General features: G+C 43.2%; 1 protein-coding gene across 1 annotated transcript; it reads left to right on the plus strand.

Annotated features, from left to right (window-relative positions):
* The first annotated feature begins 200 nt into the window (after window positions 1–200).
* LOC311522888 (opsin-5-like) lies at window positions 201–15,746 on the plus strand. Its single transcript, XM_084632446.1, has 5 exons — window positions 201–389; window positions 767–866; window positions 8,956–9,060; window positions 9,684–9,907; window positions 15,178–15,746. The coding sequence occupies exons 1-5, from the start codon at window positions 225–227 to the stop codon at window positions 15,631–15,633; spliced, it is 1,050 nt and encodes a 349-aa protein (XP_084488572.1). The 5' UTR covers window positions 201–224; the 3' UTR covers window positions 15,634–15,746.
* Window positions 15,747–20,266: the final 4,520 nt, after the last annotated feature.

Consider the following 20,266-nt stretch of genomic DNA (forward strand, 5'->3'; position numbering starts at 1 on the left):
TCCTGTAGTTCAAAATTGATGGGGCTCCAAGACAGTGTCAGTCAATGCCACAACTTATGGAAAGTGGCGAGCCAATGGCATGACCCATTTTGTCCTGCAAAAGAGGAAGTGCAAAATACCAATTAGTATTTTTCTTTCAAATTGTTCTCCAGTTGTCCTACAGCACTGACTTTAATTGCATAGGTTGGCTTTCTTGGCTTGGCAACGGAGGGGTGATCTTCATCATGTACAACCAACGACATTCCCTGGACCCTCAGGACTATCTCACCTTCAATCTTGCTGTCTCAGATGCAGGCATTTCCCTCTTCGGCTATTCAAGGGGCATTCTAGAGCTGTTTAATGTTCTTAGAGATGATGGCTTTCTAATCACTTCAGTATGGACATGCAAGGTAACTGCATTATTTACAATTCCAGATTCTTAATCTTTTTCTGAATACTTAGACCCTAATTTAGTAACAGGAGAATGTACAGATTCCTGTGACATTGGGTTTGTTTTAGTCTTTCTCCTGGATTTTTCCTCTGCAAAAAAAAAAGTAATCGTTTTCAATTGCTGTCCTTAAGTTGTTTCTGTGCATGCAAGATCAAACACAGCCTAGAATTGAAAGTGTGAATAAATATTAAAGAGAACTCTTTCAGAATACTTAGTAGAAACATATTCAATATTAATAAATGTCATGTTTTTTCTGTGTTCTCTACCTTTGAAATATGCCCTTTATACCAAGAGTTTGGATTTTTTTTCTTCTTCTCTCCACTCTTTCCTTGTCAGGTGGATGGATTTATAATACTCTTTTTTGGTCTAATCAGTATTAATACCCTGACAGCCATCAGTGTCATCAGATACATTAAAGGATGCCAGCTCCACCAAGGTATGTCTGCTTTCTTTGCCAAACATCAAATCACTACCTCAAAGGTATTTTATTAAATGTGTTGACAATATTATACACTTGAAATCTTTAAAATCAAGCCAAAGAATTAGATAGAAAATATACAAACAATTGTCTATTTTACTTTACTAAAACTCATGTTTCCAGTATAATTAGAGGTGCACTTGTGAATACAATACTAAGCTTTGTTCTTTTACGAAAATCTAAATATTTGTCCCACTCCCAAAAAACACTTTTTATAGGACCTATGGTAGCAACTGATATATTAAGGTCGCCTAACACTTCCCATTAAAAAAAAATTTCAAACCACTTTTAAGAGCTCTTGTGCCTCTGTTTTGAAACAGGAATCCGAAATTTGCCAGGGAGATAGTTCTGGCGTCAGAGACTTCTTGCTGTGTCTATGAAAACCTGTTCAAATTTGGCCAAGTTATAAGCTGTTTAAAAATCTTCATTTACCTAAGATTAATACAATTTATTGTAGGCTTGCTGCTGAAATCTCTGAACATTCCCTACACTACACTTCCCCCCCCAGTGGTACTGAGCATGCTCCCCAGTGACTCCCTGAATCATTCTGAAGCAGCTCCCCTGAGCTGAAACTCCAGATGGGGGACACACAATATTCCTTCAACCCTTGCAACCCTGAGCTGGGAGTCACCATCCCATGAGTTCTTGACTCACCTCTTCTACTGACCAGTGTTACTAATTCTGTGTCCTTCAGAATCCTTATTTATTGAGCTAGGTCTCCTACTCCAGTGCAAGGTTATAGAAGCTGTCAATAAAAAGAATCCAGGTCTCTAATATATCATATACAAGTCTTATCAAGTTTGCTGCCTGGCTTATCAGACAGTGTGCAGTATGCTTGGTGTCTGTAAAATGGGGCTACTCGTTCAGTCCGTTGTGTGTTGTGTTGTCCTCCTAGTGGCTTGTCCACATAGGACACCAGCCTACTCATGTTGCCATCTATTGTAGATAGTCTTTTAGCTCAAGTGGTAGAGGTCTGAACGGCAGTGCTGCTAGGTCCAGAGTTCAAATTGTGCTGATCTGTGGTTGCGATGAAGAGATCCTATGACAGAGTATGTCAAGTGCATAACAGAATGTTCTTTTAAAAACTTGGGAAATTATATATATATATTTTTGTATATTGAAAGACTGTTGTTAGAGTTGCAAAGTCAAACATTGTAAAGTTAGAATATTACTACTTTCATAACATAATTTAAACATAGGGCTTTTGGGTATGTAATTATATTGCACTATACCTGTGCATGATGTTTTACAAATGCAGAATACAATGTGGAGTTTGATTCTAATCCCATTGACGTTAGTGTAAGCTATGAGTTAGTAACTGTATTGATTTCAGTCCAGTTTATAGCAGCGTGAAATCAGAATCTGAACCCCTAGTCTCTGCTCCTGAGAGTGTACAGGCTAATTTGAGAGTGTGATGGTTCTCAGGGTACCCAGAATTGAGAGTCACCTTGTTACTCCCTGCCTCTAGCAAAAGGGAGTCTGTCTTGTGGTAGCTGGGTCTCCGCTCTCTGATGCTGCCAGCCCTTCAGCCACTCAAACATTCTCCTCTGGCCTAATACCATCCCTTTCTTCACCTTACAGGTTAACAATAGGTGCACCCTCTGACATTCTGTACTTTGGGGGAGCACCCTGTAACCCCCATGTTCCTCATTTATATATGATTGTGATCTTGCATATAAAGCAGGCTGTGTGAGGTATCAGGGAAAAGGTTATGATCTGCTGAAAGTGATTTTTCTATCCATATATGTATATTGTTAATGCATATGAAGTTATGAGAATCGTGTTGCATGGTGGTCACTAAAATATGCTGTAAGTTGGGGAGTCCGCCAGATATTAGTTCCCCAGAGGCAACAGCAAGGAAAGTAACCAGTGCCTGGGCGGGGTATCAAACAACTCATCAAGAGCCATTGTCCAGCCAGGGAGTTATAATTCAATGACTCATCTGCATGAGGCCACACCAGGGGAATTGCTCAACCTTGCCTAGAGACTCTCTAATGCCTACCAGGCATTCCTGGACTTGTGTGTTCCCCAAGCACATGAAACTGGGGGTATAAAACCGAACAGAGCAGGCCCATGCTTCACCTTTCTCCTGCCCCCACCCATGCTGCAAGCAACAAGTCACTAGAAGACTTAAGCAGAGGAGACTGGCCCAGGTTTCAAGGGTGAAATCTGCATACTATGAACTGCAATATCAAGTGGGGTGAGAAAAACTGCTTAAGCTAGATCTTGGCCAGTCTAATAGGGTGGAGAGTTTAGACTGCATGCTTATAATTTATTTTATTTTGGTAACTAACTCGGACTTTTTGCCTATCACTTAAAATCTATCTTTTTGTAGTCAATAAATTTGTTTTACTGTTTATCTTTACCAGTGAGTTTGTATGAAGTGTGTAGCAAAACTGCTCAGGTTTACAAAGGCTTGTGTATGTCCACTTTCCATTGACGAAGTGGTGAACCAATTAATAAATTTGCAGTGCTCATTTTGAGCAGTGCAAGATGGTATATTCCTGGGGTACAGTGCTGGGAGTTGGGGGGATCTGGCTGATGCCTTTCCCTGTGTGATTCGTGAGTGGGTCTGGGAGCATTCATGCAATCTAGCTGGGTATGGGGCTCCACGTGTGGTTGTGCTAAGTGATAACAGCACCTGGGGAGGGTCACTAGCAAGACATTGTCAGAGACAGCCCAGGCCGGAGAGAGTTCAGGGGTGCACAGCAGTGCCACAGTCCCAGACTGCACCCCGGGGATCCCGTCACGCACCCCAATCCCTGAATCCCTTTGAATCATTCCCCTGTGATATCCAGCCTCTGTAGCCCACATACTGGTATGGTAAAAGATAGGAATAATATTGCAGAAACACAAGAAACCTATAGTACCAAGTCTATAAGAGATTAGCGTAAGCACTTAGCATAACAGAAAGGCCCAATAGCCATAGTAGAAGTACACTGTTTAATAGAATTAGCATAAATACATAAGCCAGCAGTGTCCTTAAGTCACAAGATGGTGTAAGATATTGTTTTGCTTGTTTTGCAATATTCAAAAGTGCTGAAACTAAGCATAAAGTTACTGATTGATAACTGCAAGAAGTCAGTCAGTACCAGTTCGGGGTATTTTTGGAGGGAAAAACATCAGCAGATTTTCAACCATAGGTAACCATAGTAACCAACTGACATATGCTAATAAGCTTAAATGAATGAATATACTAACCTATAGGATAAGACAGCACAACATTATGAGGGTGAGGAAGTTGTGATATGGTAAAAGAGGGAGGAACCTCTCATGTATATGCATGATGAACATCAAGACCTATAAAACATCCAGTTATGGGTTAGGCCACTGGAATTGACCCTTGACTCAGACTGGGATTTGTCTCAACCTTTCGAGTCCTCCCCAAGGATAGAGTGAGTATGCATATGTGATGGTGCTGGGCATTATTACATTCCTGTATCACTTCACCTTATTTGTTTGGATTGTTTTACTTAAAGACTAGTTATAGTAATTATAAACATTTTACAATTTCAAAAGGCCTTCCCTGAGTTTGGGTGTTGTGGCCATTGCCATACACATAGGGGCTTCCAACTAAAATGTAATTCAAATAATACTGGGCCCGATCTTGGGAAAAGAACCTATCAAACCTCAAAGTGTTAATTGGGGTTTATAAGTAATCGATATAACAATACATAATCAATATATCAGACAACACCCTGAGACTGGCTACTCACAGAAATTCCAGATACCATCTATCCAGAGCTGCTGTGTACCCCAGTTTTATCTTTAGCCACGACTTCTCTAAACTAAACTGCACTTGTGAGCACTTACAATAAAACAAATGTTTTAAAACAAAGGATTATTTAAGAAAGAATAAAGATTTAACTAGAAATGAGAGAAAGATGGAAACAACTGATGACAACACAAAACAAAATCATAAAACTTGAACTTGGATCTACACTTATCAATAGTTACCTTGTCTATGTAATAAAATAGGTTTTCCTGAAAAAGCTCAGTCTTTTGCAGAGCTGGCTGGGTTAACAAGGAGCAGGGCCCAAACATCAGGAAAGCAACACAAGGTTCATAAAACCTCCAAAAAGTGGATCCAGAGTGCTTCTCCCTTCTCTGTGCTATACTGAAAACAGCCTTTACTTTCTAATTACAGCCAAGGCAAAACTCTGTCTGTTGTAACATTCCTTTTTCACCTCAAGGAGGCTTCATTTGTTTGGTGGTGCCTATGATGGTTTTCCATTGATAGTTTTGGGAGGGAGCAAAGCTGGTCAGTTGAGTCTTGCATTAGCTCGCCACCTAATTAGGGAGGAGTGACAACTCCCTCTTGCTTACATGGGCCATCCCCCAGGCCAGGGGTGGGCAAACTTTTTGGCCCTAGGGCCACATCTGGGAATAGAAATTGTATGGCAGGCCATGAATGCTCACAAAATTGGGGTTGGGGAAGGGGGTGAAGGCTCTGGTTGGGGGTGTGGGCTCTGGGCTGGGGCCAGAAATGAAGAGTTCAGGGTGCGGGAGGGGCCTCCAGCTGGGGAGGAGCGGGGGTGGAGGTGAGGGCGCCAGCTGTGGGTGCAACTGGAGATGAAGAGTTTGGGATGTATGAGGGTGCTCCAGGTTGGGATTGAGGGGTTCAGAGGGCAGGAGCAGGATCAGGGCTGGGGCAGGGGTGCAGGCTTCGGCTGGGATTGCGGGCGCGGGGGATGAGGGGTTTGGGCTGCAGGAGGAGGATCAGGGCTGGGATTGAGGGGGTCAGAGGGCAGGAGGAGGATCAGGGGTGCAGGCTCCATGCAGCGCTTACCTCCAGCAGCTCCTGAAAGCAGTAGCATGTCCCTTCTCTGGCTCCTATGCAGAAGCACAGCCAAGTGGCTCTGCACACTGCCCCATCCGCAGGCACCACTCCTGCAGCTCCCATTGGCTGCAGTTCCTGGCAAATGGGAGCTGCGGGGTTGGCACTTGGGATGGAGGCAGAGTGCAGAGCGGAGTCTCCTGGCTGCCCCTATGCATAAGATCTGGGGGGGGGCGCATGCTGTTGCTTCCAGGAGCTGAATGGAGCTGCCCCCAGCCCTGCTCCCTTGCTGGAGCTGGGCCATGCCACTGCTTCCGGGAGCTGTGTGGAGTAGCCCCTGACCCTGCTCTCCAGAAGGAGTGCCAGAGTGAGGCAAGCCCCAGACCCCACTCCCCAGCAGGAGCTCAGGGTTGGATTAAAATGGCTGGCAGGCCGAATCCAGCCCACAGGCCGTAGTTTGCCTACCCCTACCCTAGGCACATCAACTCCTGGTCATAAATTTCTACTCCAAGTCCATAAAGCATACTTTCAACATAAACCCATTATTCCTTCGATGTTAGCTATACACACATCTTGAAAAGATTTGAGTCTTGACAAATAATGAGCTTTCTGTAGACACCTCATATGACATCCCTTATGGATAAATACCCTGCAAGATATGTGTTTGTCAGGTCTGAGGTGAAACCTGTTCACAAAGAACAGAGGACCCATTGCCAAGGTGCCTCTCTGTCACACAGGGTTACCAAGGAAACCATGGAAAGCACACAAGAGAACAGATGGAGACATAAAACTAGGAGAAAGATGTAAAGCTTTTAGGGAAAGATGTGAGGGAGGAACATTACACGATCATCCATTACCAAAGGAAGTAATGAAGAAGAGGACTCTTTCTTTCAAATAGAGTCAAGCAGTTTTCTGATACTTTCCTGCCAGAGTTAGGAGCCTGAGTTCGTCCTCATCACCACCACAAGAAGGTTCCTATTCAATATATGACAAAGACAGTATGTCCTTCATTTTCAAAAGAAAAGGGTCCTCAAGTAGTCAATGATACTGATAACACCTGGAAATGAAGCCAAATCTCTCTTTTGTCAAGCAAGTTCCCAGAAAATTTCTCCTAAATGCTATGCTGGCATGAGTTAAAATTCACTGGTTGCTACCAGCCAACCTCACCACCTAACAAGTATACCAGATTTAAATATATCAAAAGGTACTGTTGCCCAGTGGGCTAATTTGCCTTTGTCATATTCACTGCTACTGTAGCCAGTGGGCAAGCTTGCCTTTATTATATTTACTGTTTTACATTATATTTAGCAGTAATGCAAGAAACTTACAGGCCTGTATCCTGTAAGACATTAACTTCAGCAAGTTAACATAAGGCTTGAGGCCTATGAACTTTGGACAGATAAACGGTCTAACAAAAAAACCCAGATATTTGGGGAGCCAAAAACAGAGTTTAAGGGGAAGTTCTGACTATAGGTACATGAGATACATCTAAGGGTAGCCTGCTTACTTCCCTATACATCTTTTCTTATAACTACCTTATTTTCTTATGGATTTGATTATTTGTTTTATTATAATAGATTTACAAGTTTACATTAGAGTATATTTTAACACAAGGAACCTGCAGGCCACATGCTGTATGTTACCTAAGGCAAAGTTAGCATACATATGTTTGGGATCTTTCACCTAGATACATGGTAATGAGCTAAAGCATAAGGTCCATGTGTGGCTGCAACCTTTAACATAGAAGATGCGTTAAAGCAGGTTGGCACAGGGGCTTTCCTAAGTGCATACCCTTTTAAACTTAACAGGTACATCACATCTTGGAACTTGGAAAGAACCGAAATAACCAATTAGGACAAAAATAACAAACGTGATACCTAATCACAAAAGGGCCATGGTAACAAACTGACGTATATGATGATAAGTTGAGATCATTGATATACTAACCTATAGGAAAAAGACACTCCAACATTAGTAAGGTAAGGGCATACAAATAAGGAAAAGGGAGAAAATCCCCTCTTGAATATGCATCAAACATAGCAGTGCTAGTGTAACATATAAAAGTGGCATCCCAGCCTAGGGCGGTAGAAGAGAGAGATGTAGTCCTTGGGAGGTGCCAGAATGACGGGTATGGGTGATGGTGATGAGGAAGATGATGGCTACATTTCAGGTTGTGCTACAAGAGATGGTGTGAGTATATGGGTGTGCAGGTGTATATTCTGTAGTATATCTATCTACCTTACTGACTTGGGGTGTTTGTGCTAAATGTATTAATAAACTACATTTGTAAATATAAAAGAGTTCCTATAGTGTGAGTGTTACAACTGTGCACATCAGGGTTCCCAACTATCTCGGGGGAAGAACCTGGCAACCCTTTCAAAGTGATAACTGGGGATTCTTAAGTAATCAATATAATTAATACGTATTCTACAGATCAGGCAACAGTATTAAGAAGTAAATCTTTGCAAGTTCAGTCAGAAAATTCCTTTTTACTTATTTATTTGTAAAGCAAAGGAAACAAATATTTGTAAATGTTTATTGTAAATTTACCCCCACATTAAGCCCTCTTTATACTGTCAAAGCAATGTAGAGGGGCTTCAGTGTAAATGGGAATATGGACCTAAATTTCCTCTAAACTGAGAGGCCGTGTGGCCGTGCAGCAGGATATAAGAGCCACACAAGTGCACAGGTGTCTCTCCCCCAGCCCTTGCCGGAACTGCCATGGTTGGGGAGAGGCGCCTCTTCCCCGGCCCCGCCGGAACTGTCGCGGCCTCTCTCCCTGCTGCAGCCTTGGGGCAGCCTGCACCCCAAACCCCTCATCCCCAGCCCCACCCCAGAGCCCACACTCCCACCCCTCTGAATCCCAAACCTCTTCCCTCCCATCTTGAGCCTCCTCCCACACTCCAAACCCCTCGGCCCCACTCCTGCCAGACATCACCTCCATATTGGTGCACATAACAAAATTCATTCTGTACACAGATGTAAAAAATTAGAGGGAACATTGATCTGAACTATTGTATTTACAAAAAAGGCGGTAACAGTATTTCATTAATGGAACTGCTCTTTTTCATATAATCTATTAAGTGAAGAAATATTTCCGTCAGCTCTTAACATTTGTTAGATTGCACAATTCAATCAATATACCTATTTTCTTACAACATTAATTTTTTTAAACATTTTCTCTTCTAAAATTCAGGTGTAGCTGCAAACAATCTTTCTTGTTAATCTATTTTGGAGATCAAATTTGTTATCTTTATCTTTTACTTACAGCTCACAAAATTGATAGAAAAAATATTACATTAACCATGATTGTGATATGGACAACTGCTCTTTTCTGGGCCAGTGCACCACTTCTAGGGTGGGGTAGCTATACAGGTGAGTGTTCATTTCTACAGAATTACCTATATGGAGAAAAATCTTATCCAGCATCTGTGTCCATTAAAAACAGTAGTAATCATTGTGCAATTCTGCAGAATATTACTGGACAGTGTAAGAGTGAGTAACCTAGATAATACTGAAACCAATAGTTACTTTATTTCCTGCATGCTACATTCCTTTAATAGTTGAGTAATGTGATTGATGAATGGCAAAACAAGGAATTAATATACATTTCTGTACATAATATTCTATACATAAAGACAGAAATGTCTGAATCTCATTTGCAAGAAGTCCCGTCTAGAACACTCTGGTAGTTTAAACTTAATTTATGCTTACTTTAAGGCCTTGTTACACTGTTAGAGTGGAGTAAATACAGCCTTCACGTAAATGAGAATTTTGTTTTACAAACAATTTGTCAATTGTAGAAAATAACATTTTCTGTACATCTTAAATGGGGAATCAATTTTGTTTTAAATAGGTGATATAGAAGTGATGAGAAATGCAGATTTTTCTTGTATAAACCTCTCTAAAGACTTTGTAAAGTGCACATCAGTTAATACAATCCATAACTGTTTCGGATAAATGGATTTGTTCATACTTAATCTGTTCAATTTTTCCAGACCACAAATATGGAACATGTGAAATAGACTGGATCAAGGCAACATTTTCTGTTGTCTATAAGTCCTATGTGATTGGAGTCTTTATATTTGGCTTCTTTATTCCTGTCTCCATCATGGTTTTCTGTTACGTGTCCATAATAAAGACTGTTAAATCAAGTCACAAGACCACAAGAGGTAAAAAAATTAGCCAAAGGCAGCGGCTCATGAAACGAAATATTACTCAGGTAACGGACAATTCTTTGCCTACAATATAGCAGGTTATATACATATATGTAATTTAACTCTTAGAACAATGCTAGATTTGAGAGAAAAGAAAATGAAAATCCCTTTAGTTATCCCTGGAACAAGCACACCACCGATATTGCAAAATTTCCCCCATGTTTCCTTACCAGCGTACCCTAAGCATTTTAGAGATGAGAGGACAGTTTGGTCTCATTGCTCATTCCATCTTCAGCCATCCTCCTGAGCCTGCCAATAAGGATATTAATAAGCACCAGTTGTGATGTGGAGTCCTGTCTGTGACCTGAATTGAAACCCACCACCTCATTTCATCTAGACTATTGAACACCCCTGGTCCCCACTGAGTCAGGTCAGTTTTGAACTGGTGACCTAGAGGAAAGGTGGCTTATTACTAAACCCGCTAACCCATCTGATCCCTTACATTTGTAATGTTTGTAAATGACACAAATGAAATAAGGTCTTCCTTATCTTATATATTAAAAAATAAATACACTTGGACTGAGTTTGAGATGGAAATAGAAGAAAGATTTGTTGAAAATCTCTGGGTAAGGATAAAAGGGGTAAAAAACGAGGGTGATGTCATGGTAGGGGTCTACTACAGTCCACCTCACCAGGAAGAAGAGGTGGATGATGCTTTTTTAAAACAACGAACAAAATCATCCCAAGCACAGGACTTGGCGGTGATGGGGGACTTCAACTATCCAGATTTCTGTTGGGGAAGTAATACAGCAAGGCACAAATTATCCAACACGTACTTGGATTGTATTGGAGACAATATTTTATTTCAGAAGGTGGAACTACTAGGGCAGAGGCTGTTTTAGATTTGATTTTAACAAATAGGGAGGAACTAGTTGAGAATTTAAAAGTGCAAGGCAACTTAGGTGAAACTGATCATGGAATGGTAGAGTTCATGATTCGAAGGAATGGCAGGAGAGAAAACAGCACAATAAAGATAATGGATTTCAATAAGGCAGACTTAAGCAAACTCAATGAGTTGGTAGGTAAGATCCCATCAGAAACAAGTCAGAGGGGGGAAAAGTTCAAGAGCGCTGGCAGTTTTTCAAAGACATTATTAGGGGCACAAGAGCAGACTATGCCACTGCATAGGAAAGATAGGAAGTATGGCAAGAGACCACTTTGGCTTAATCAGGAAATCTTCAATTATCTGAAACTCAAAAAGTGTCCTACAAAAAGTGGAAACTAGGTCAAATTACAAAGGATGAATATAAACAAATAACAGAGGTATGTAGGGCCAAAATTAGAAAGGCCAAAGCACAAAACGATTAAACTATCTAGAGATATAAAGGGTAGCAAGAAAACATTCTACAAACACACTAGAAGCAAGAAGATGACCAAGGACAGGTAGGCCCATTACTAAATGAAGGGGGGGAAACAATAACAGAAAATAGGGAAATGGCAGACGTGCTAAATGACGTTTTTATATCAGTTTTTCACCAAAAATGTTAGTGGTAATTGGACATTTACCATAGGGAATGCCAGTGAAAATGAGGTAAGATCAGAAGCTAAAATAGGGAAAGAACAAGTTAAAAATTACTTAGACCAGATAGATGTCTTAAAGTCACTATGGCGTGATTAAATACATCCTAGAATACTCAAGGAGCTGATTGAGGAGATATCTGAGCCATTAGCAATTATCTTCGAAAAGTCATGGAAGACGGGAGACATTCCAGAAGACTGGAAAAGGGCAAATATAGTGCCAATCTATAAAGAGGGAAATAAGGACAACCCGGGGAATTATAGGCCAGTCAGCTTAACTTCAGTACCTGGAAAGATAATGGAGCAAATAATTAAGCAATCAATTTGCAAACACCTAGAAGATAATAATATAAGTAACAGCATGGATTTGTCAAGAACAAATCATTCAGACTAACCTAATTGCTTTCTTTGACAGTGTAATATGCCTTGTGGATAGGGAGGAAGCAGTAGATGTGGTATATTTTGACTTTACTAAGACTTTTGATACTCTCTCGCATGGCCGCCTCATAAATAAACTTTGGAAATACAACCTAGATGAAGCTACTATAAGATGGCTGCATAATGATTGGGAAACCATTCCCAAGAGTAGTTATCAGTAGTTCCCAGTCAAGCTGGAAGGGCATATCCAGTGGGGTACGTCAGAGATCGGTCCTGGGTCCAGTTCTGTTCAATAACTTCATCAATGATTTACGTAATAGCATAGAGAGGACACTTATAAAGTTTGCAGACGATACTAAGCTGGGAAGGGTTGCAAGTGCTTTGGAGGATAGGATTAAAATTCAAAATGATCTGGAGAAACTGGAGAAATGGTCTGAAGTAAATAGGATGAAATTACATAAGGACAAATGCAAAGTACTCCACTTAGGAAGGAATAATCATTGCACACATACAAAATGAAAAATGACTGTCTAGGAAGGAGTACTGCAGAAAGGGTTCTAGGGGTCATAATAGATCACAAGCAAAAAAAGCAAACATCATTCTGGGCCATATTAGCAGGAGTGTTGTAAGCAAGGCATGAGATGTAATTCTTTCACTCTACTTCGCACTGATTAGGTCTGAACTGGAGTATTGTGTCTAGTTCTGGGTGCCCATTTCAGGAAAGATGTGGACAAATTAGAGAAAGTCTGGAGAAGAGCAACAAAAATTATTAAAGATTTAGGAAACAAGACCTATGAGGAAAGATACAAAAAACTGGGTTTGTTTAGTCTGGAAAAGAGAAGACTGAGAGGAGACATAACAGTTTTCAAGTACATAAAAGGTGGTTACAAGTAGGACGGAGAAAAATTGTTCTTCTTAACTTCTGAGGATAGAACAAGAAGCGATAGGCTTAAATTGCAGCAAGGGGATTTAGGTTGGACATTAGGAAAAACTTCCTAACTGTATTCAGCCTAAATTTTCCTTCACTAAAGTGTGATACCATTATTCCTATTGTTTGGACCCTTCAACAACCCTATCCATAGTAAACCCCTTGAACCATGAGCTATCATGGTCTTAATGTTCTTCAAATACTTTTAAATGATTATATTCCTCTCCCTCCTCTATCCTGAATCATAATTTTAACCAAACTACAGTAAGCACATTAAGGGTATCGGAGCTAAGATAGCTTTGATCCAGCTTGCTCAAATGACAGGAGCAGTGAAGCCATGGGAGCATGGATAACAACATGGAATAGATGACTGAGTACCTCCCCAAAGTCCTGGGTGGGGCTATACAGCCCGTGCTTCTGCAGTTTCACTGCTGCTATTTGAGCTAGCTAGATCAAAGCTAGCTTGGGTATAGCTACGTATGCTGCACTCCCATCTCGGACGTCTGCATAGCCATACCCTGAAATGCACGGAACAATCCTTTAACTGCATGAGGATAAACTGGATGGTTTAATGTGTCTCTAATCTCTGATTCCCCGTATGAAGGACAGCCATTATCTCTTCTTTTGATCTATACCACAATTAAGGCTGCGAGTTTGTCAAGGAAGTCACAGCCGGTGTGGCTGGTGCCGGAGCTCCCTGAGCAGTTCGGGCAGCCCCCTGGGCCAGTCGTACCTGCCACTGCTGGGGCAGTCTCAGATCACTGCCCCTCTCCCCCAGCAGCAGGAGGAGTTTGGGTGGGGGAGCTGGAGGTTGGGGTGTGGGAGGGGCAGCTCTTACCTTGAGGGGGTTCCCCGGAAGCGGCAACATGTCCTTTCCTCAGCTCCTAGCTCCACACGCTGCCTCTGCCCACAGGTACTGCCCCCCACAGCTCCCAGTGGCCGTTGTTCCTGGCCAATGGGAGTTGCAGGGCTAGCAGTGCGCGGCACGGAGCGAGGAGCTTAGGGAGGGACATGTCACTGCTTCCAAGAAGCCGGGTAGGGAGCCTACCAACCCCCACCCCCACCCCCACCCCCGTAGCACCAGCATGGGTCCCGGATGGCTCACACCTGCAGTGCCCCCGGGACCACCCCTTTGAACACTTGCGGTGTGCACCAGACCACCCCTGCAATGCCTGTAACCCCCGTGCATCTAGGGCACCCCCCCAGCACTTGGGGCACCCCCCAGGCCATCCCCCAAGCATGCACAGTCGTCCCCCCAACCCAGTCCCCATGAGCACTGCCAATTTAGTCAGGGGTATAGTACAAGTTGTGGACAGGTCACATGAATTTTTGTTTACTGCCTGTGACCTGTCCATGACTTTTACTAAAAATACCCATGACTAAAATGTAGCCTTAACTATGATCTATTCTTTTCTTAAGATACTACACAGAGTGTTTCAAATAGGAACCAGCCAGATAGTCCAGCGTGTAGTTGCAGCTATAGAAGCAGACAAAGCAGGGATAGTTGCACTGGTTGGAGGGATTAAAATGGGGTTCCTCCCTTCTCTCAGCACCACCTTGGACCCAGAACTGTTCAAGGGAGATCTCGCACATGCTCTGTGGGCACCAGGATCCAGCTGGTGCCTCCCTGACTCCAGGTGACCTTGAGGAAAAAGTGCAGTGGAACCAGTCAAAGACTCCAATGGATAGGAGCAGAAGCAGCCAAAGCAGGGACTTCTGGTCATTCAGAGTCATTTCTGGTTTAAATTAGACTTTTCAATGTTTTTTGTACTTGATTAAAGATTTGCTCTCCTCTTATAACCACCATATTGCATGTTAATGTATCTCCTGAAACATTCCTTAAATGACAGCAAAATTTGCTGGCCGTACAACATTACTGGCAACAACAAAAGGTCTCCACTGTAAAATTTTGTTTTACTATTTCCAGTCCTGTAGGATAAATCATTTTGATTATGAAATATAGTACATTTAAACAAAATAGCTTGTACATTTGAGTATTCACATTGGCCTACCAAAATCAATGTACTTTATAAGAGTGTCAATGGTGTTCTATCTAACTGATGCATACAGTGCAAATTATTCTGATGGAAGCTTTTCCTTATTCACTGGAGTTAAAACTTAAATTGTCCTCCTTTTCCAAACCCATTTTCCAGCCATCAGAATATGAATGAATGACCAAAATTATAGTCCCAGTGTGTTTGAAGGAGACCCAGACTCTCTTCCATAGCTTCTTAATTGATTCTATTTAGCTGCGAGAAAGTGAGGAAGACTTTTCCTTTAATTTTGGTAGATAATGGCTAGAGCTTTGTGAAAATGACTTTTGGGTGAGTAGCTCTTTTAGTAGTTACAAAATGCAGACGCTCTTCCAAAAGCTGAAGTAGTTCTAGAATCGTGACATTAGAAATGTGGTGTTTACAGTTTTGATGATCTCATGTTATTTTTCCTTCTCAGGTGTCATTTGTAATTTGTTTTGCCTTTTTCCTGGCATGGTCTCCTTATGCAGTAATCTCTATGTGGTCAGCATGTGGGTTTCAAGTGCCAGCACTCACCAATGTCCTAGCCAGCCTTTTTGCCAAATCTGCCAGTTTTTACAACCCACTCATCTACATGGGAATGAGCTCTAAATTCCGTAAGGACGTCAGAAACCTTTTCCAGTGTCTCAACCGAGACAAGGATTCAGCCCTACAAATGCCAGTACAGATGTTCAATCAAAGAAATGAGGCAGCTATCCTCCTAAAACCACAGAGAGAGTTTGCGTCCAAAGTTCCTGAGGCTGAAACACCAGGCTTAGACATGGATTCAGTGCCCAGAGACAATCCAAACCCTGCATTTTGTTCTCCTGTTTCTAATCAACTTACCACTTTTGGAGTAAAAACAATTCAAAGGAAACAAAGTGGATCTGGCTGATTTTGATCTGGAGAAGGTGAAATAAGGACTATTTTTTTCTCTGAAGATTAGATTGCCACAGCAAACAACCATTGTCTCTTGTCCTCATCAGTCTGCTAATATTTCACAGATGTTTACGAGTGTTCTCATGTACAATTTCCCAATGACTATAAAAAGCATAGCAAAACTTAGAATTGGTTCACGGAGATTAGTTTTTGCCTATTTTCTCTTTTTAAAATTAAATTAGCACATTACTAAAATGAAGGTATTTGTTTATTTCTGACAAATTGTGCATATCAATGTATGCGTCCTGTACATGGACCCAACTCTATTTCTGTTTTACTCTATTTCCCTATATAGCTTGATTACATACTGGTCCAAAATCCAGGCTCTTATTGTATACAGTCTAAGGCTTTGTATACGCTTACCGGGGTTCAACGCGCAGCGATCAATGCATCAATGGTCGATTTAGCAGGTCTAGTGAAGACCCGCTAAATTTACCGCAAATCACTCTCCCGTCGACTCCTGTACTCCACCTGAACAAGAGGCAAAAAGGGAGTCTACGGGAGAGCATTTCCAGTCGACATTGCGTAGTGTGGACCCCGCGGTAAGTAGATCTAAGTACGTCAACTGCAGCTACATTATTCACATAGCTGAAGTTGCATAACTTTTATTGATCTCCCCCTGTAGTGTAGACAAGACCTAAGACTAGTGCTAAAGAAGCCCAGCTATGCTAGTGACCAGTGACAGTTCCAGTGTCTCCCAAACTGCCACAGCTCTATGCACGCTTTGTACCACTCCACAAGAGGGAGATTTTCAGCGGAATAAAGCATATTTTACTAGCCTCACTGGTCAGGGACATTCCTTCTTAGGTAGTTTGTTACCTGGTGCACAACAAGAATTTTCCTAAGGAGGAGGCCCAGAGCTGTCCCTCCACGGCCCTGCATGCAACCCCACATATGCCTCCCTCCATCACCTCTGCACACAGATCTGTGCTCTCCGCCCTTCACCCAGCCCTGTGGTCTCCCCATCCTGCGCCCAGCCCTGAGCTCTCTTACCCAAAGAGGCAGACAGGCTGAAGAGCACCATCACTACCAAGGGCCAAGTAGTTTTGCAAGCCCCAGACCCTCACCTCTTCCTGCATTTCCACTTGCCCAGGAAGTACCAAAAGCCTGGATCCTATCCTCCCACCCTTCTGGGGACTACAGTTCCCTGGTGCCCCTGCTCTGCTTCTCCCTAGAAATGGCGGTGTCTGGTGCCCATAGTGACAGAAGGACTGCAAAGGTAAGGGGCCAAGCAGGAACACAGGGTTGTAATGCCACTTAGCGTCGTGATGGAGGGGCAGCTGGGCCAAATTTCCAGCTCCAGTCAGGGGCCAAGAGAGGTTGGGCCCTCTGCCCCCCATCCTTGATGCACCCCTACTTGCTATTTTAAATATGTCAAAGCTAATCTCAGTTTCCATTTCTGGACAAGTAAGCTTTGAGCCCTATCATTGCAAAGATAAAGTAATTTATATTGAAAGTGTAAACCAACTGCTTGGGTTGAAACTTTGTCATTAAGTTTTCCTAAAAACCTCTACCTGTTGCAGGCATCCCTGCCTCAGCCTTTGGGGTCCATGATCCATACAAGGGCCATGATCACTCTGATTATTTATTATTATTATTATTATTTTATTTGGAGGAGAACATGAGAGCAGTTTCACAGACTAATTAATTGAGCTACCTTCTCTGCTACTATACAGCCAATTTGCGCCCCTCTGGTGGGGGAGCAGCACATTAGTATGAGAAGCAAATTGGCTTGGAATGCATCACTTATTTTATTATTTAGTGAGAGAGATGGGCGAGGGTTGTGGGGGGACAATAGGCTACAGGGGGAGCCAAAGGGAAGAGAGAGAAGCAGTAGTAGTGGAGGTGGGGAGGAAACAAGTGCAGACAGAGTGTACCGGGGGGAACTGCAAGAGAATGGACAACGGCAAACAGGTTGTAGAAAGAAAAGGAGATGCTTTTTTTTTTCCCCAGGGAGAAGAGACAATATTAGACACAGGCAGAAATGAAGGGGTGAGAATTGGGATAGAGATTATTAGAATTTTCAGATGAAGGAAATAAAAATAATGGCTGAGGAAATGCATTCCCATATTTGTTAGTTTGAATTTCTGTTGTAGTGAGGTTTTTCCCTAGCATTTTGCATACAGATAATCTAGTTGTGTAGCCACAGTAGAGTTTGCCATTGTTAGCACAAACAGCAGGTAAATGACTGATGTGTCACTAAAATTACAATATCCTTCATGGGAAAACCTTTCTCCTATGGAATGAGAAAAAGACCCTATTCTTCTGGAATTAAGCACAGGCTATTTAACAAGCCTTTTAAAAAAGAAGGAAAAAAAAACACATACCCTCATCCTAGAACAATGCATCTACTATACGCTTGTTTTTCAGCAAATGTTTTGAGATGACATTGAACAGCTTAGTAGCTGGGTGTTCTGCTCTAAAGATCATGCTGTGAATTGTTTCAGAACAGAGCTATTTTGGCTACACTGGTTAAATTATCATTTTTTAAATATACTTCAGATCTTAAAATATGTAGCTGAAGACTTTTTTGTTTAAGGAAAACCAAGGTAACCTCCGAAAGCAAAACATGCTTCATTTCTACAGACTGAACAAAGAGTGCTAGCCTTATCTGTTTTCATACATTGGTCTGCAGCCTTAGCGAACTAATGTATTTCACTTAAATTCAAAACCAACATTGCTAGGACACAGAAGAAAAGCTTTTGCTTTACGAAAATATTTTTGCAACAATCAGGTGTCTGAATGGGCTTCCTGTTGGACTTGCTTTCATGAGATGAATGATGATGTTGTGAACTGGAGGTGACCTCTTGATAGAATTCATTTTAAACAGGCTTGTACTAACACAGTGGCATGGTCCATAATGCGGAAATCTGCTTTATCTGTGTATGTTAAATGAAGCCATTGGATTAACTGAATTCTTCTTCGAGTGATTGCTCATGTGTATTCCACAATAGGAGTGCATGCTCACCACATGCACCGGTGCTGGAAGTTTTTCCCCTAGCAGTACCCGTAGGGGGGAAGTGCCCCACGCGACCCCTGGAGTGGCGCCTGCCTGGCGCGGTATAAGGGGAGCTCTGTGCTCCCACCACCCTCCGTTCCTTCTTGCTGCCAAACTACTCTGTTCCAGCTTTGCTGTCGCTCGTCCCCAGATCCGTTGGTTCGTTCAGTGTTAGTACCTGTAGTTAGTTAGCTGTTTAGTTAGTCAGTGAGCCCAGGCCAGGGCATGCCCCGCATCCCGGGATTTAAGTTGCGTGGCTCTTGTAGGCGTTCTATGCCAAGAAGTGACCTGCCCGCAGACTGTTTGCGCTGTTCAGGAGAGACCCATATCAGCGAAGGGTGCAAGATTTGCAAGTCGTTTAAGCCTCCGACCAAAAGAGAAAGGGACATTAGGCTCCAGGCCATCCTGATGGAGTTGGCACTGACCCTGACTCCAGCACGCTGCTCCGAACCAGTACCCAGCACCACGGCATCAGTGCACGGCGACTCTCTGGTGCTATCGACCAATCGGCACCATTCCCTGTCCACGGGGCATGCCAAGAGGGCCACAAAGACTCCCACTTTGCAGCAGCAGTGAGGGAAGTCTGGGACAGAGGCTAGACCCATGTTGGGCAGTCCTTGATCCCCACCGGGCCCCAGGCCTCCAACTCATGTTGAGTGGAGTAGCCCGGCCCCTTCGGAACAGGCCTCTCTGGATGTCCAGGTGCCATCCACACCTGAAGCCCTCCAGGCGGCCTGGGACGTTATGTCCATGCCGGTGCCTGGAGCGCCACCAATGTTGGCCTCACACTCCAGAGGCAAGTTGCCTCTGGGATCTCCGCAGTCGCCTCTGGCCTGGTACCAGTCTCGGACGAGGGAACATTCCCGATGCATTCACTGTCCAGTGACCATTGGGGGCAGAGTCCATGTGGGGGCAGAGTCCAGAGTCCACCCTCGACACTGACCAGACTGTCTGGCCTCTCTCAGCACTGCTCGTCCTCAAGGAGCGAATATTGATGGGACCGCAGCAGGTGTCGCCAACAGTCCTTGTCTCGTAGTGGGTACCGCAGTCGGTCACAGCACAGTTGTCGACGCCATTCCCGCTCGAACTCCCACTCCAAGTCTCCGCCAAGACACCGCAGCCCCGGGCATCGATTGCTGGTGTCTCGCCATCGCAGGTCCACCCATCGAGGCCATTTGCAAAGCGGCTGTTACCGTCAGTACAGGTCCTCCACGTCGAGATCGCTGTCCCATGGCCAACGTAGATCCTGTCAATGCCGCTCCTCCCGGTCCAGTAACGGGAAGAGTATCTTTGCGAGCAGGCTGGCTAATGTAGTGAGGAGGGTTTTAAACTAGGTTCACTGGGGGAAGGAGACCAAAGCCCTGAGGTGAGTGGGAAAGCGGGATACCGGGAGGAAGCACAGGCAGGAATGTCTGTGAGGGGAGGGCTCCTGCCTCATACTGAGAATGAGGGGCGATCAGCAGGTTATCTCAAGTGCTTATATACAAATGCACAAAGCCTTGGAAACAAGCAGGGAGAACTGGAGGTCCTGGTGATGTCAAGGAATTATGATGTGATTGGAATAACAGAGACTTGGTGGGATAACTCACAT

This window comes from Lepidochelys olivacea (assembly GCF_965140295.1).
Source record: "Lepidochelys olivacea isolate rLepOli2 genome assembly, chromosome: 6".
Taxonomy (NCBI): domain Eukaryota; kingdom Metazoa; phylum Chordata; order Testudines; family Cheloniidae; genus Lepidochelys; species Lepidochelys olivacea.

Bases quoted from the DNA above. Each gene is read 5' to 3' on its own strand.
- LOC311522888 (XM_084632446.1), top strand. From the start codon at position 225: ATGTACAACCAACGACATTCCCTGGACCCTCAGGACTATCTCACCTTC. The intron at 390-766 runs GTAACTGCATTA...TTTCCTTGTCAG, and splicing joins CTTCAGTATGGACATGCAAG to GTGGATGGATTTATAATACT. The intron at 9,908-15,177 runs GTAACGGACAAT...TTTCCTTCTCAG, and splicing joins TGAAACGAAATATTACTCAG to GTGTCATTTGTAATTTGTTT.